General features: G+C 40.1%; 1 protein-coding gene across 2 annotated transcripts in view; it reads left to right on the plus strand.

Annotated features, from left to right (window-relative positions):
• The first annotated feature begins 2098 nt into the window (after positions 1–2098).
• The window catches only part of DEPDC1B (DEP domain containing 1B), a 94294-nt gene continuing 77953 nt past the window's right edge, over positions 2099–18439 (plus strand). Inside the window, exons 1-3 of one of the 2 annotated variants that reach the window (XM_058731875.1) lie at positions 2116–2220; positions 2982–3122; positions 10022–10287. In XM_058731875.1, coding sequence (XP_058587858.1) covers positions 10055–10287 — 233 coding nt within the window. In that variant the 5' untranslated portion in view covers positions 2116–2220; positions 2982–3122; positions 10022–10054. Of the gene's footprint in view, positions 2221–2981; positions 3123–10021; positions 10288–18439 lie in introns of both variants that reach the window. The other variant, XM_058731866.1, reaches the window with a different exon arrangement.

Here is an 18439-nt window from a genome sequence, read left to right on the forward strand (position 1 = left end):
TATAAGCAGTGAGTGACTTGGGTTTCAGCAGAGGAGTTCTTTCAAAACGACCCATCCAACCTGCCGGGAGAACTTTCAGGCAGCAGGAGGAATGAATGTGGCAGTCAGGAACCCTCTGGGCAGTGAGGGACTTGCTCCCAACCACTCCCTACTCAGTGATTGAGAAACACAATTTCCAAACCCACATTAAATACACTTGGTGCCTATGTTGCTTTTTGCTCCACAGCCTGGAATTTCCTAACGCCAGTGATAAGTTAGCTGGTGATGGTGAAATTGCCAATACTCACTGTACCTTATAAAGATGTTCTGAGGCTGAGTCAAAGTTTCTACAGGATCTTGATGGTGTCACACTTAAACGTGCCAGAGAAGAGTATGTACAGCAGTTTCCCAATTGTTTTTATGTGATGCTGAAAGACCGGTAGATTATCAGCAGCCCAATTTAAACTCCAGTCACAAAGACTGTGGTCTCTGATATGTAGATCATTTTGAAATATGTTTTTCCAGTAAAAGTAATTATCTTGTGTATGGCTCAAGATGGACTCTTGGGAAAATGCTCAGGAGGCAGGGCATGACATTTTGTATCAGATCACAGTTTACAACCCCAGTGGCTGGTGACAAGTCCCGGATGGATAAGGTTCTGAAGTTACATTTCTTCTTTCTCTTGTGCCTCATTGGAATCCTTTCTGATAAGGATTCACTCAGTGGAGGCAAAAATTACCTTTATATTATCTGTATTGTTTTTTCTGAATATAAAAGTAATACGTGTATGTCATCTCTGAATTTTTCTGGGCTTTCTAAAATGCAGCTAACTATATATCTAAAGGAGCAAATGGAGGAGGGCTGTCATGAAAGTGGGGGTTTGATCTTATCCCGGGTACTCACTGAGGTGACCAGATATGAACTTTTTTTTTTTTTTCGTATTTGAACTTTAAACTCCAGTTGTAGGTATAGAGTGGTGACCTCATTTTTCCTTTAACAATAGCAAATCAGACCAGCACTTCATAGGGGGATAATTCTGAGCGGAAAAACAGCCCTCTGGCAAAAGACAGAAATTTTTAGGCTGATATAAAATATAGAATTCAAATTCAAGGGATAGACTATCAAAAGAAAAAATAGATGAATTGGCACTCTTCCTGCTCTTTTTATTTTCATTAAAAAAAAAGTTTATTAATTTTGCGAGAAAGAGAGAGAGAGCGAGAGCAGGAGTGGGGTAAGCACAGAGAGAGGCAGAGAGAATTCCAGACAGGCTTAGCTGTCAGCGCAGAGCAGGACATGGCGCTCTATTCCATGACCCCGGGATTCTGACTGGAGCCCAAATCAACGAGTTCAGATCAAGAGTCCCACGCTTACCTGACTGAGCCATCCCCCTGCCTCCCCTCTCCCCCCCCTCCTTTTCCCTCATTTTATTTATTTTAGAGAGAGAGAGAGAGCCAGTGGGGAGAGGGGCAGAGGGAGAGAGAAAGAAAATCTTAAGCAGGCTCCACGCTCAGCACAAGCCTGATGCGGGGCTCAATTCTACCATCCTGGGATCAGTACCTGAGCTGAAACCAAGAGTTGGATCCTTAACCTATTGAGCCACGCAGTCATCCCTGTTTCCAGCTCTTTACTGCTTCTAGGGGCTGTCGACACTCTTTGAGGCCAGGTGACCTTATCCAGTGTTTCAGTGTCCCTCCACTTGTAGATGCCGTCCACTCGCTTCATTTCACTGCCCACTTCTCCCAATCCTACTAGTAGCACCTGCAGGTTCACTGTACATATGGAATGCTGACTCGGATTTGTTCACAGTCCACGATTTCCATCACCGAATTATACACTCTTTATTGACCCTCTACCAAAGAAAGCGTATATATGCCGTTGTCTGAGGTCGGCCAGGTTCGCCCCAGTGCTAAACAGAGACACCCCGCACGGTCAGTGCACATCCTGGCGTGCGCCGGGTGGGATAAGGGAGGACAGCCGACTCGGTCCCCAGCCGGTCTGAGCTCACAGGAGACGCCAACGCAGCCACCAGTCGCCTACCAGGCGGGGCCCCGCCCCCGCCCCTCAGTTCCTGTCACGTGTCTCCGTGTCGCCCAATCAGCGTCTGTAGTGCTTAGGCTCGCGATTCAAACTGCTGCGCCGCCAGCCTGCAGGGATCCGCGCAGGGGCGGCCGGCGCCGCCACTGCTTACCAGCTATGGAGCACCGCATCGTGGGGCCCGGCCCGTACCGGGCCACCAAGCTGGTGAGTGACCATGCCGGGGCTGGGCGCAGCCGCCGGCCGCGTACTGGTCAATCCTCCCCTCTACAGGTCTGGCGGGGCCCGGGTTTGGAGGCGGGACATATTTCGGCCGGTGCGGACGGGCCCCACCGGAAAACCGGCCGTTTTCCGTACGGTGCGCTAGGAAAGGCTTACCGGGTCTGGAGCTCAGCACGTCGTTGTGGTGCGTGCAGCTTCGTCCCCAGACGTCGGCCTGGTTCTCGGCAGTAAGTGACGCCTTCCGATATAAAGCATCCGAAACACTAGGGTGACCCTACCCCCCCACCCCCTTTGTCCTCTGGAATCGAACGCCTGTTGCCGGGAGAGGAAGGACCCACCTAGTCCGTAACCTCACGGCCACCCACCCTTTCTAACACTCACCCTTTGCCGCAATCCAGGCAGGGCGTGTCTCCGTCTTGAGTGTCTCGTGTGGTGACACTTGCGGTTCTTTCTAACGGTGCCCCCGGGATGGTGGTGGGTCTTAGCCGCTTTTCTGGCTCTCAGCGTTTCTGGTTCTGGCAGCACCGACCTAAATCAGCGGTTGACCCGAATGGATGTGAAAGGGACTTTGCAGCCCCTGATGGTCCCGGGTGCTGTCTTTTCTTCTGGGAGAAGAACTTTGGTGTTCAGGGCTCTTAGGTGTAGTTGATTTCTTTGTGACCTGGAGCAAGTAATTTTAGTGCTTTGCGTTTCAGAGGATTACTGTAATGGAGTAAGTGGTGACAATTTGTCAATGTCACTGGCAGGTTTTTAGAAGCTTTGTATGAAAGCCTGCTGATAATTTGGCAGGAAGGACATCGCTCCTTGGTCTGTTACCACTTCTGGCCACGTCTAACTTGGGAATTCGTTTCATTGTTCTCTGCCACCTAACGGATATCCAGGAAAAGGTAGGAACAGCACGGGAGGAATTATTGCACTCATCCTTGCAAACAGTCTGTTTGTTACAGGCGTTCATAATGATTCATTCATTAAAAACAATTCAGCAAATATAAATTTAGAATTTCCATTGGGCTAGCCTCTTAGAGGTGTGGATGGTGCTGACAGAGAACAAACAAGGGTTTAAAAAAATCGTGTTTTCATATCTGCTTCCACTTCACAATTGCTTCTACCATTTGAAACCACCTGGGGTCGGGGCTATTAGTAGGTCCATCTTTAGGGATGAGATATAGATTGTGCTTCATCAGGAACTTTGAAAAAGTTTACTGTCCTTTGTGGAGGGAAAAGTCACATCCCTCTTCCCCCAGTTTATTCACAGTAGTTACGCAAGGGAAACAGAGAGGCTCAGGATCTTGGAGTAACTAGTTTTCATCCTTCCTGCTTTAGACTAAAACAAGTTACATCAGAATTGGAACTGTTTTTAATCTCACTGAATTGTATGAATCACTACTTTTCTTGGATGCAGAGTACCTATGTAACAAGACACCGCTTCATTCTGAGTCACATTAAAATATTATCAAAGGAATATATAAAGGAATGTGTTCTTTGTCCTCCAGAGGCTGTCATCCCCCAAGGAGTGATATACAGGTCAAGTTTAGCCAAGCCTGATCAAGTTAAGCAGAAAATTACACGAATCATTAACGAACGCACCTCAATTTTATCAGAATTTCCCAGGTAGTCAGTTCATTTGTCACCTTTATTCTGTTTGAGATCCTTGATCCTAAACTAAGATTTTGAAAGCCCAAAAAACATTAGCAAAATTTTTTTAAAAAGTGAGACTTTCTGATTTATCAGTAATCTCAGTCATCTTTCTCCCTCATTATAAAATGTATGTTTCCCCAAGCATAATTCACTTGTGTCTTACACCTCTTACCAGGTAAATCATGAAGTTTGTGACCAGTCCTCTCTGTACTTATTTATCCCAGCTCCCCTTTCCATCTCCCTCTCCCCACTTACCATTTTCCCCTTCTCCCAGCATCACCCTCAACCCAATCTTCAGGAAAAGCTTGGGAAAATCTGTTGGCATTCCAAGAGCAGACCATTACTTCCTCCTTTCATGCCTTGCTGTACTTTTTCAAACCATGTACAGCTTCATTTTCTAAAGCATCAAAGTCTTATCTGAAAATAACGTTTTATGGATTCGGTGAATTTTTTATGCCAAAAATCAGATGACAGATTCTAAGTCATTACATGATGAATGTGGAAGTTGATTAGCAACTTACTCATCTTCTTTGAAATAGCTTTCACTTTTGTAACCCACATACAAATACAGTTTACCCTTAAACAGTATGGGGGTTAGGAGTGCCCACCCATGTGCATTTGAAAATTGGGGGTGTTTGCTGGCTCAGTCAGAAGCATCTGACTTTGGCTTAGGTCATGATCTCATGGTTCCTGAGTTCGAACCTTACATTGGACTCTGCTGTCAGCACAGAACCCATTTCAGATTCTCTGCTCCCTCTCTCCCCTGCACCCCCAAAATAAAATAAACATTTAAAAAAAAAATCTGTGTGTAACTTTTGACTCACCTAAAACTTAAGTACTAACAGCTTACTATTCACCAGAAGTCTTACCAGTAACATAAATAGTCAATAAACACATACAATAAAACCTTGGTTTGCGAGCATAATTTGTTCCGGAAACCTGCTTGTAATCCAAAGCACTTTATATCAAAGCGAATTGCCCCATAAGAAATAATGGAAACTCAGATGATTTATTCCACAACCCAAAAATATTCATATGAAAATGATGACAATCCTGTAATATAATACAAAATAATAAAGAAAATACAAAATATAAAGAAAAAGAAACAAATGAACATGCACTTACCTTTGAAAACCTTTGTGGCTGGTGTGAGGGGGACGAGAGAGGAGGGTTATGGTGTAGGATGACTTTTACTGTCATTAATGGAATCACTGCTATCTATTGGCTCAATGGAATTTTTTTCTGCATAGGGGCCATTGTATACACTCACATCGATGTTGACTACAGTCCAGTATTAATAAGCTCTTGTCATATACTGTATTTAATGAGACTGGCAATAAGGCAGCAGAGGATAGGGTCTGTATCTGCAGGCATCCTGACCTAGAATGAAGCAAAGCATTCCTAAGCTTACTCTTGTATGGAAAAGCAAAGGACCGTCCATAGGTGCTTTGAAGTGACAAAAAATACTCTGGTGCCAGTTGTGGGCACCTTCCAGCGTTCTAAAAAATCATTGATTTCTGCTAATCACCGTGGCCTGAGACCGAGTGTCCGAGCATGGGAGATGATCACCCACAATCCCACAGAGAGAGAAAGAGAGAGAGAGAGAGAGAGAGAGAGAGAGAGAAGAACCATTGGGTCAGTTGTGATCATATGATGTTTGGTGTCACGTGCAACTCATATTGCAAGACACCTCTTGTTTAAATTTATTAGAAATGTTTGCTCATCTTGTGGAACACCTGCAGAGCAAGTTACTTGTAATCCGGGTTTTACTGTATTTTGTATGTTTATGTATTATATACTGCATTCTTAAAATGAGCTAGAGAAAAAAGTTATTAAGAAAGTCATAAGGAAGAGAAGATACATTTACAGTACTGTACTGTATTTATAGACCAAAATGTGTATAAGTGGACCCACGTATTTCAAACCCGTTGTTTAAGGGGCAACCATAGTTGATCATTTTAATAGAAATAATGAGAAAGAAAATAGCTTTTTAAAAACTCCTATTATCTATGGATTCTTTCTTTGAACTTAATTCTGAGTTATTTATAGCATATGAAGCAACTGTTAAACTTTAAAACACAGCTGTCATTGAATCTGAGAACTAGAATGGATGTGAATGATTGTCTAGTCCAGTCCCACCATTCTGTTGAGACCTAAAGGGTGAACTGACTCGATTAGGCCTGTCTTGTTAGTACGCGGCAAGTACAACTAGATCTAGAGTTTGGTTGTCTCTGCTCCCAGGTGCTATATCATTGTAGCACCATTATCACAATATTTTTGGTACTAAGAAGGAAGGAAATAGAATAACTATCCTAGAGAAAAGAACAGGAAGCACATTTCAACACTCAGTGCTGTAGTTTGTAGTTTGGCTCATGATGTGAAGCAAAAACAATTGTTTGATTCCTTATTTCAGATCCCTAGTTTAAGGGATAAATAAGTAAAACAAAAAAAGTCTTTTAATCACAAATAAATCTGTTTTATCCCCTTTGCTATAAAGATTATCTCTTCAAATGTAATATGTTGTAGAACAAAATCACATTCTGAAGCTCTGCCTTGTTCTTTGTTGATGTAGGTTATTTTCCTTCTAAGTGTGAGAATTGTAACTTGTTTTACGGAGAACTTAATTCTTTTTTTTTACAGAGTAACGAAATAGCAACATTATTAGTTTTGGAAATAAGTGGGAACAGAAATCATGGTTCTCACTAGGTTTTAGAATTCTAAAGTGTTTCATGGATTAAGTAAATATAATCCATAATGATAAATGCCATTAAAAAGCAACATAAATTAAAAGTTCTTTTTATAATTTATTTTTGATAAATATGTCTTATTAGCAAATTTCTAGTGCATAATGAAAACCAGCTGTCCACAGAGTCAGTAAAAGTGTTATCATAATGACTTGTTTTTTTCTCGGTGGAAAATGCGTTGAATGAAAAGCTCATACAGAATAGTAAAAGTATGTTCAAAAAAATTTTTTTGGAAAAAAAAAAGACTGTAGGTGACCTTGACCTACCAGAAATTTAAACTTAGTATTAATTGATTGTAATCACAATTAATTAATTGTAATTAGTTAATTGTAATTTCCTGTGGTATAGTATAGCACAGGAAAACGCAAGTAGCACAGTGGGATAAAAAAGAGTTCAGATCTTGATTCAGAACAGAATCAAGAAAGATACTATGTAAGGTAATTTACTATTTCAATTCGTTGAAAAAAGGGTATTCTTCCTCCTCCCATAAAAAATTCCAGTTGTAGATTCAAACAGTAAAAAAAAAAAAAATCACTCTAAAATATTTGATGAATACTTTTAATACATCAGGATGGGAAAAATGTCCAACTTCCTTCCCCTAAAGGGGAAAACCCTGAAGCTATAAAGAAAAAGAATATATATTTGTTGCATTAAAACATCATCATCAACAATAAAACCTTCATGTAGCTAGAGACTACATAAACAAATTGATAAGCCAGGAGAAAACATTCTTAATATATTTTAAAAAAGATTAATATTCCATATTTTTTAATTCAATACACCTTTATTAAATACATGTACACTGCCTTCAGTTGTGGGGATACGGAACTGAGCAAAATAGACTAACTTTCCTGACTTCTTTGTGCTTTGACTTAAATGCTAGATGTAAACATTTAAAAAAAATTAAGAGACTACCCAATAGAAAAATGTCAAGTCTCAGATGAGTAAATGAAAATTACTAAAGATGAAGAGAGCAACATGCAAACAAAATTTAAGCGATACCATTTCTTGAACGCAGATTGGCAGAAACAGTAACATCTAGATGATAGTAACATCTAGTGATGGACAAAGGTAAGGTAGGATGCACATACGCTGCTGGTATCACTCTAAATTGTTACATCTGATTTAAATATGCTGATCCTCTCTAGAAATCCATTGTAACAAAAATAAATAAAAACATTGGTCCTAAAGGACCAAAGGACCTTTTTGGTCCAAAGGACCAAAGGACCTAAAGGTTTTTAAAATAAGAATATTTTGAAACAACAAATACTCATTATTTGAGTACTCATTGAAACAACTCATTGAAACAACAACTTATTCATAAGAATGAGTAACAACTCATTGAAACCACAATACTCATTGAAACAACAACTTACTCATTCATAAGAATGGGCTGGATATACAGGTATTCATATAGAAAGACATCCATGCTATGTTCAGTGCAAAAACAAGTTGGGTAATGTGTGCAATAGGATTGATCATATTTCTTTAAAAAGGAAGCAAACAACAGCAGTAATAATAAATAACACACATATATAAAAAAGGAAAAATCTATATATATGTGCATATGTTTGATAGGTATGTGGAATTGGAGAGAGACTGGGCAGGCTCTATTGTATACACTTCTGCATTTAATTTGTTACAGTGTATATTATTACTTACCTAATTAAAATAAATAGAGGAACTGCTTACCAGCTTGAGTCAATTAATAGGCATGTTTACTTCTGTTTTGAAATATTGGATCCCAGGAACCCATGTCTCCATTACATTTATTAAGTAATGTATAAAGTACGATGTATAAGTTTAACTGATAATGATTATGATAATTCAGTCAACCTAAAATAAATGCAAATCTTTTTTATTAACTCTTCCCACTCCCAATATGCTTGATCAGGACTAACGTGAAGGCTAGGTGTCAGCAGAGAATAAACAACAACAATGGTTAAAAATATGTGGATATTGGTTAAAAGTATGTTTATATTTATAGCTATAGGTGCTATAATGAAATGACCACTTAATGAGGAAACCACAGAACAGATTTCAGATTATATTCTGAGACTAACTGCCTGAGGGACATGTGCCATTTTGCACATCTTCCTTGGGTCTTGATTTTGCCCCAATTGCTTTCTAGCCCTAGAATAGTTTGAGCCCCAAATTTGTTGTAAGAGATTACCCTGGGGGTGCCTGGGTGGCTCATTCCATCTTGATTTCGGCTCAGGTCATGATTCCAGGGTTATGGTATCAGGCCCCTTGGCGGGCTCTGCCCTGAGCGTGGAGTCTGCTTAAGATTCTTAAGATACTCTCTAGCTCCCTCTACCCCTCTCCCCCACTCATGCTCTCTCTCTGTCTTTCTAAAAAAACAAAAAAAAAACCAAAAATTAAAAAAAAATCAAACTATAATTATTAGAAAAAGATTTTCTGATTTCAATGGGAAAGGAGGTGAAAAGTAAAAATTCACTTTGTGCAGTGATACAGAAAGAGAAGAGTGGGAGAAGGGACAGTGGTTAGAAGAGTAAGACCATGAGGTTTTAATACTTTTAGGAGTACTGGCAGGAAGCCTAGAGTCCTAAAAAGAAATTGGTATAATTATGTAGGAAGGATACCTTATGTGAACATTTCATTTAATTTACGGAAGGCGGATGAAGGGGTGGATGTCTAGATTTTTTTTTTTCCCACGGTTTTTTTTTTTTTTTTTTTTTTAATTTATTTTTGGGACAGAGAGAGACAGAGCATGAACGGGGGAGGGGCAGAGAGAGAAGGAGACACAGAATCGGAAACAGGCTCCAGGCTCCGAGCCATCAGCCCAGAGCCTGATTCGGGGCTCGAACTCACGGACCGCGAGATCGTGTCCTGGCTGAAGTCGGACGCGTAACCGACTGCGCCACCCAGGCGCCCCATAGATTTTTTTTTTAAGAGGAAAATATTTTGCAGGAGTTTTAAACATGTTTTGACATCAGGACTATATCTTGTACATATACCTTTTCTTCTCTCCATTTGATGCTTTTCATGTAATAAATGATACATATTTGCTTAATGATGTAAAATCATATTAGAGCTCCAAGAAGTGAATTAGGCATATTGGGCTCTGGTTTATCAATTTTTTTGATCATATGTTTGTCATTAATGTAAAAATCCATTAAATTCACATAATGGGACAACTTTCTGGTCTTATCTCCAGTAAATACCTATTGAATGAATAAAATACAGTTTTTTAAAATATAAAATACCGTTTTAAAAGTTATTTTTCTTTCAAGTGTGAAGGTTGTAAATAAAAAAAAGTCGAGGCTGTCATTAAGAAGGTTTTCTAAGTGGAAAAACTGCATTCATCGTCTTAAATATTTGGGATGTAATAACTTGAACAAAACCAGTTGATTGCTACATGCTTTTCTCCCTTTTTTCTCCAGTGGAATGAAACAGTTGAGCTTTTTCGCGCTAGGATGCCCTTACGGAAACATCGCTGTCGTTTTAAAAGTTATGAACGCTGCTTCACGGCGGCTGAAGCCGTGGATTGGCTGCATGAGCTGTTGAGGTGCAGTCAGAACTTTGGCCCCGAGGTGACCCGCAAGCAAACAGTCCAGCTGCTGAAAAAATTCCTTAAGAATCATGTTATTGAAGATATCAAGGGAAAATGGGGTCAGGAAGATTTTGAAGACAATCGTCACTTGTACAGGTAACGGTGACAAGTAAACCTTAAGGGGGAGGACGGGCGGCTCTGGTCAGTCTCTTGAAACTGCCTCATGTGAAAGAATCTCTCTTGTCCACTGGAATGATCCTCGTCCTTGTGATTTGTTGAGTGAAGACCTGAATGTGTTGTCACAATAAAGCCTATTGCCGTGTTCTTAGGTCTGTAGAGTGCCCCCTGGCCGTGTTTTGTTGTAGCGAGTTTTCAGAAAGGACATCTTTTCTTGCCTTTTGCACATCTGGGAGGGTGATCACAGTGGCTCAGTGCTTCTAGAGAATAGGAAAGGGTGAAATAGCTCTGGGCCGGGCCTCTCTGGCAATGAGAATGTATTTATTCAGGGGGTTAGCGGCAGAGTGGGTCTGATCTTTAGGCAGATCTCAGAGCCTGTATGAAGCGTTGTACTAGAATTCCCTGATGTATGTCTGCTTTCCGCCAAATGTTTTTGCTCATGTTTTAGTGCTATTTTGTGATTGGTCACTTACCACCCGATCGCCCAAGGGAAAAATGCATGTCTCTCGCTCAGACTTTCCTTCTCACTACATGCTAGGTTGTTTTACTGCTGAAGGCGGAGGGGACCTACCTAAGTAAGCTTTGGGGACTGGGAGAGTATTAGAGGAATGAAGCTGCACATGTCCTGAAAAGAGTAAGTATTGAGTTACTGACAGGCCTACCAAAGGGGTGAGAACCTGAAAGGGATTAAAAGAAGAAATGGAGAATATGGATCCTTAACATTTGTTTTCTTTTACTCCAAAAGAAAATTAGGCATGTTCTTACAACACATTTAGTAAGGGAGTTTGGGGTCCCTGGGACCCATGACTTTGAGCAGAGAAAACCTGTTTATTTCCTCCCTGAACCATTTGTTTGGCTCTTTTGTGGACTAGCTGCTGAGGAAGCTCACAGAGCAGTGTGAGGGTTGCCACCAGCCCCAAGGCTAAGACCAGACACTGCTGCACATTTAGCATTAACTTCTTTATGGAGTTTCATCAGCAATCTCCAGCTTCTAGATAGCAAGACTGTCATGGGACATTTAGTTGTCTCTCCATTTGGCAGTTATTTCTGGCTTGCTCATCCAACTTTTAATTAGGATCTTGGGTGATTTGAGCTTATTCTGAGACCGTAGTGCTTGTTAGCATCAGGCAGTGGAAACTCCAGCCCTGGTTCTGCATGCCATACTTCCCTGGGAATTTGTAAGTGATTATTTCTCTTGGGAAACTGTAATTGCTTGTACCCCGTCACAACTTAGCTAGAACACTTCTGAAAGATTCTCTGGATGAGTAACTCACAATCTCTTCTCTTGTGACCACCTTACGTTGGGTAACATCCCTTGCATCTCAGGAGGCTTTCAGGGTCCTCAGAAGAGTGAAATGGGAGAATGCTCTAGGAGCCGGCCCCCCTGCCCTGGCAGAGCATGCTTCACATCAGGATGAAGATTTAATCAGGTGTCCCGATTTAAAAACATCGAGTGTACAGCCAGAGTACATTTGTCCTTTAAATAGCGATTTTCTCTTCACTTTCTCTAATACTTGTGAATCATAAACGGAGCACTATTTTCTTCTGTTGTTTACCACCTGAAAACTCATAGCTTTCCATTTGCCCAAGTGGAAGTATTCTGAGTTAACCACTGGTGTTTGCCAATTTCTCAGATTACTATCAGATGAAATCTATTCAGATAAGTAAAGCATTTGTTAAGGAGCATGTGCCCTGAATTGAGAGTGAGCTAATGAGAGAGGCGGCAGCTGTTGCCCGCGTGCAGCTTCCAGGACCGGAGCTCGGATCCTCGCAGCTGTGTGCCAGGGCTCCAGAGAAGAGTGGGACGGGGGCTGCCCTGCCTGCTCTGCTTGCACCTGCTTTCCTAGCAGAGTACGTCCTGCTGCCGGATTATAATGGAAGCAGATGAGGGAGATGAGGATCCAGAGGCAGGTTAGATTTGAAAGTAGATGGAGAGTCAGTAAGGTGGAGAAATTCCAGAACATGCTTCTAAATATCAAGCCTTCCTAGGTAGTATCAAGGAGGCTGGAACAGATAGCCGAGGAGTCTTGCTGGCAAGGAAGGAGCTAAGGTACTCACACACTGATGATGTGCTGACTTGTCATGTTATTGTTATTTAATTCAGCATCTGTCGATGTAGCATATTATCCTGATTTTAAAGATTAGGAAGTTATTAAGGCCAAAGTTACTAACTTCTGCAGAGTCACTCAGCTGGTAGTAAGAGTAGGATTTGAATTGAGATGTCTGTGTCTGAAGCCTGTGTTCTTACGATAGGCTATATTGCCTCCATTTCCACAACGTGAGATTGACTTAGGTTATTAGATAGTGATTGGATGAGTAAACACACAGTAATAAACAAGATGCATTTGGTGTACCCAACATGCGTTTATGTATTTACAGAATTCCAGTAATGTTTTAAGTACCAGGTAATACAGTTAATGATCCTCTGTCTTCAGGAAATTGTCAAAGGATGACTGGGTGGCTCCGTTGGTTTAGCGTCTGACTTCAGCTTAGTTATCTCACGGTTCATGAGTTTGAGCCCAAGATTGGGTTCTCTGCTGTCAGCTGGGAGCCTGCTTTGGATCCTCTCACTCCCTCTCTCTCTGCCCCTTCTCTGCTCACGTGCTCTCTGTCCCTGAAAAATAAGTATTAAAAGAAAGAAAAGAAGTTGTCAAATAAAGGAAGTGAGGTAAACATCATCAACCTAAGCACTTACAAATATAGCAGGAGGTGGGTGGTTTCTTGGGTTTGTGAATTACAGAAAGCTACATGAAATAGCAAAGGCTCTTACAGCATTTTTTTGAAGACAGAAAACACACACACACACACACGCATGCACACACAGTATATGTGGGAGAATTTTGTAACAGAAAGTTAAGCTTTTATTTTGGAATGTACCAAATTTTATTTCTAGTTCTTAAAGACTGTGTGTCATATTTCTTCTGTGACTACAGTTACATTTGTTAACCATGATTTTTTTTCCCCCAGAATCAAAGATGTAAGTATAGAAAATAGAAGGAAGTAGTGAATTTTAGCGTGCAAGAAAGGAAAGCAAGATCCCAATATCTGAATGTCCATCATTGTCAGAGATGTTGCAGAGAACTGCCCAGAGCTAGTTACCGAACCACATCCTTCTTGTTAATAATGCCATTGTCTGGAAAGAATTCTGAATTTGCTGCTACTAAAGACCATTTTAGATTTCACTAAAGCGTCTATGTAGTTGAGCCAGATGCTTTCATCTGTGTCTGACAAAGTTTCCTGGTCCTATACCTCTAATGAGGAGAGTCATTGATATATATTTGTATGAAAAATTTCAGTTTATGAAGCAATTTCCCTTCCATGATCTCCTTTGATCTTCATGGCAACCCTGGGAGGTGGACAGGGTGGATAGTTCATCCAAAGAGAACCAAGGATGTTTCTCTTTGAAATATCTAAACCAAACACCAGGAGTGTTCTAGTTAAGGAAAGTTCATGCTGATCATCAAATGTGTCCGTTTATTTATGTGAACAGGCAGTTATATAGGAGTATTTAAGACTAATGTAATGGGTCATATAAAAATTGAAGTCGATATTATGATAATTGCTTGTTTTGAATGATTTAATGAGAAAAGTGTTTGTCCTACTGTAGATTTTTAGGAGGATGAGGTTCCTGGTCTGGTGAGATACCTGGCCCTTGACCTGTTCTCATTACTGATGCTAGCTCTGGTGGATCGTGTAAGTGGGAAGGTGTTTGGTGTTCACAGATAGGAATTTGCTTGGCTCAGCTTTAGTGGTTGAGATCTGATGTGTAGGGAACCACTTCCTCTATTTTCCCACCTCTCCCTGTCCCCTTTTTCTCTTCTTTTCCTTTGTTTCTACCTCTTTACGTGTGTCTCTCTCATGTTCCTACTTCTTTCTCTTTGTTTCCTGTATTCTTTCTGTTCCCTTTCCTTCATATTTGCTTTTTTTCCTGTCCTATTTCCAAAATACTGATTTTAATTTGAAACTAGAATTTGTTAGGTAGATATTGCCAGCTCTATTGAATAATGTTACTTCCACATTCTTAATTTACAAAAGCAAGACTCATGCTGCCCAGTTTTAAGACTTATTACATAAAGCTACAGTAATGGAGACTGTGGTGTTGGTGAAGGAATGGATGCTTAGATTGCTGGCACAGAATTGGTGGTCCAGAATCACACACAAACTTGGCCACTTGGTTTTTGACAGAAGCGTAAAAGCAGTTTAAAGGAAAAAAGAGTAGTCTTTTCAGCAAATGGTGTTAGAACAATTAGATATATATCCTCTATATTAAAAAAATGAACCTCAAATGTAAACTGTGTACTTTATGCAAAAGTTAATTAAAAGTGAATCATAGATTTAAATGTAAAACTAGGAAAAATTTAGAGAAACCAGAGAAGCTCTTTATGCCTTGGGGTTAGGTAAAGAGTTCTTAGACATGATACCAAAAGCATGATTCATAAAAGAAAAAAAAAAAACATGATAATTTGGACTTCATCAAAATTAAAAACCTTTGCTCTGTGAAAGACACTATTAAGAGGCTGAGGAGACAAGGTACAGATGGGGAGAGACTTTGCAAGCCATATATATGACAATGGACTGGTATCAAGAATATATAAAGAACTTAAAAAACTCAACAGTAAGAAGACAAACAACCCAATTAAAAAATGAACAGAACACTTAAATGAACATTTCACCAAAGATAACTCAAGAGCTACTGATGCCTAAAATGATTTTTATGATTAGTATTAGGGAGATGCAAATTAAACCTGGATAAGATACTACTACATATTTATGGGAATGGTTAAAATAAAAATACTGACAATATCAAGTGCTAGAGAGGATGCAGAGCAGTTGGAAATCTGCTCTACTGGTGGTAGGAAGCTTGGATTGGTTATCACCGTGGAGAGAAGTTTGGCATTTTCTTTTAGAGTTGAACCTCTATGTACTGTGTAACTCAGTATTCCCATGCTTGGGCATTTACCCTAGAAAAATGAAAACTTATTTTCACACAAAAACTTGTACATGAATATTGATAGCAGCTCTATAGTAATTGCCAGGAGCTGAAAACAAACCAGATATTCTTCAGTGGGTGAGTGGATAAACATTTTACATCTATAAAATGGAATGCCACTGTGTGTGTTGGGGGGAGATGTGACTGTAAAATCAGAGGAGTGAGTTCTTGGGAAAAATGGAACTGTTCTGTTTCCTGATTGTGGTGGTTGTACAAATGTATACATGTATTAAAATTGATAGAATTGTGGACCAAAAAAAAACACATCAATTTTACTGTATGCTAATAACATTTTTTTTAATGCTGGAGATTTGAAGATCTCCGTTTGTACCTCTGGAGAAATAAATTTGAATTGTTTAGGTCCGTGGCTCTTTAGTCACATCCTGTGGCCCTGGGAAAATTTTTTCATTATCCATTTGAAGGGAACACTTTTACGGACCTCACCTTCAAGTTAATGGACTATGGCTCCCTCTAGTGGGCATCCTGTATTCTCATAGTAAGCTCAAAATGTGTGTGTGATTTTGTTTTTCTTTTGTTTTTATTCTTTTCATCAAATCCTGGGTCCTTGTCCTGTCATAATTGGAGGGGCCAACATGGGGGAGAAGTAGGGGGTCCATACTTCCTGTGTCTCTCAAACAAAGAAGTGCAGAAGCCAAAGGACTTTGAACATCAGAGCCTGGGAGGAAAAGAGACTGAATCTACCAGGAAGAAAATGGGAAAGCTGGAAAAAATATAGGGCTACTGCAAGGAACAAATCAAAGCACACCTGGTGGAGGGTCCAAAATATCACTATGAGTACGGTAATAAAATAACCAAAGTCACAATAACAGAAAGCAAGTAACAGTCTGCGAAAAAACACCTCCTGAAGGGCCAGGCCCTGGACAGTGTATGACCCTCCTTTAATATAGCAGTGCTCACAGGTGCAGAGCACACAACAAGTTTTTAAAATGCGTAAGGGATAGAAAACTAGCCCAAGTGACGAAACGGAAGAATATTCCTCAAAAGAAATTCCAGGAAGTAGCCACAGCTAATGAATTGATCAAAACTGATTTAAGCAATATAACTGAACAAGAATTTAGAATAATAGTCATAAAATTAATTGCTGGGCTTGAAAAAAGCATAGAGTACAGCAGAGAATCTATTGCTACAGAGATCAAGGGACTAAAAAATAATCATAATGAATTAAAAAATGCTGCAAATGAGGTGCAAGATAAAATGGAGGTGGCCACAGTGCGGACTGAAAAGGCAGAGGTGAGAATAGGTGAATTAGAAGATAAAATTATGGGATAAAAGGAAGCTGAGAAAAAGAGATTAAAAAAAAATTCAGGAGTACGAGGGGGAGAATTAGAGAACTAAGTGATGCAATCAAATGGAACAATATCCGTATAATAAGAATTCCAGAAGATGAAGAGAGAGAAAGGGGCTGAAGATGTACTTGAACAAATCATAGCTGAGAACTTCCCTGATCTGGGGAAGGAAAAAGGCATTGAAATCCAAGAGGCACAGAGAACTCCCTTCAGACGTAACTTGAATCGATCTTCTGCATGACATATCACAGTGAAAGTGGCAAAATACAAGGATGAAGAGAAAATTCTGAAAGCAGTCAGGGATAAATGGGCCTTAACATACAAAGGTAGACACATAAGGGTAGTAGCAGACCTATGTACTGAAACTTGGCAGGCCAGAAAGGAATGGCAGGAGATCTTCAATGTGATGAACAGAAAAAAATATGCAGCCAAGAATCCTTTACCCAGCAAGTCTGTCATTCAGAGTAGAGGGAGAGATAAAGGTTTTCCCAAACAAACAAAAACTGAAGGAATTCATCACCCCTAAACCAGCCCTACAAGAGGTCCTAAGGGGGACTCAGTGAGTGAAATGTTGCAAGGACCACAAAGTAGCAGAGACATCACTACAAGCATGAAACCTACAGACATCACAATGACTCTAAACCTGTATCTTTCAATAATAACACTGAATGTAAATGGACTAAACGCTCCAACCAGAAGACATAGGGTATCAGAATAGATAAAAAAAAAAACAAGACCCGTCTATTTGCTGTCTACAAGAGACTAATTTTAGACCTGAGGATACCTTCAGATTGAAAGTGAGGGGATGGAGAACTATCTATCATGGTACTGGAAGTCAAAAGAAAGCTGGAGTAGCCATAGTTATACCAGACAAACTAGACTTTAAATTAAAGGCTGTAACAAGAGATGAAGAAGGGCATTATATAATAATTACAGGGTCTACCCATCAGGAAGAGCTAACAATTATTAATGTCTGTGCGCCAAATACGGGAGCCCCCAAATATATAAAACAATTACAAACATAAGCAACCTTATTGATAAGAATGTGATCATTGCAGGGGACTTTAATACCCCACTTACAACAATGGGTAGATCATCTAGACACAGGATCAATAAAGAAACAAGGGCCCTGAATGATACGCTGGATCAGATGGACTTGACATATATTTAGAACTCTGCATCCCAATGCAACAGAATATACTTTCTTCTCGAGTGCACATGGAACATGGAAAAATATTCATGGTCATGGATTGGAAGTATAAATATTGTTAAAATGTCAATACTACCCAATCTACACATTCAGTGCAATCCCAATCAAAATTGCACCAGCATTCTTCTCGAAGCTAGAACAAGCAATCCTACAATTTGTATGGAACCACAAAAGGCCCCGAATAGCCAAAGTAATATTGAAGAAGATGACCAAAGTGGGAGGCATCACAATCCCAGACTTTAGCCTCTACTACAAAGCTATAATCATCAAGACAGTATGGTACTGGCACATAAACAGACACATAGACCAATGGAATAGAATAGAGACTCCAGAATTGGACCCACAAATGTATGGCCAACTAATCTTTGACAAAGCAGGAAAGAATATCCAATGGAAAAAAGACAGTCTCTTTAACAAATGGTGCTGGGAGAACTGGACAGCAACATGCAGAAAGTTGAAACTAGACCAGTTTGTTACACCATTCACAAAAACAAACTCAACATGGATGAAGGACCTGACTGTGAGACAGGAAACCATCAAAACCCTAGAGGCAAAAGCAGGAAAAAACCTCTCTGACCTCAGCTGCAGCAATTTCTTACTCGACACATCTCCAAAGGCAAGGGA

This window comes from Neofelis nebulosa, chromosome 1, assembly GCF_028018385.1.
Source record: "Neofelis nebulosa isolate mNeoNeb1 chromosome 1, mNeoNeb1.pri, whole genome shotgun sequence".
Lineage (NCBI taxonomy): Eukaryota > Metazoa > Chordata > Mammalia > Carnivora > Felidae > Neofelis > Neofelis nebulosa.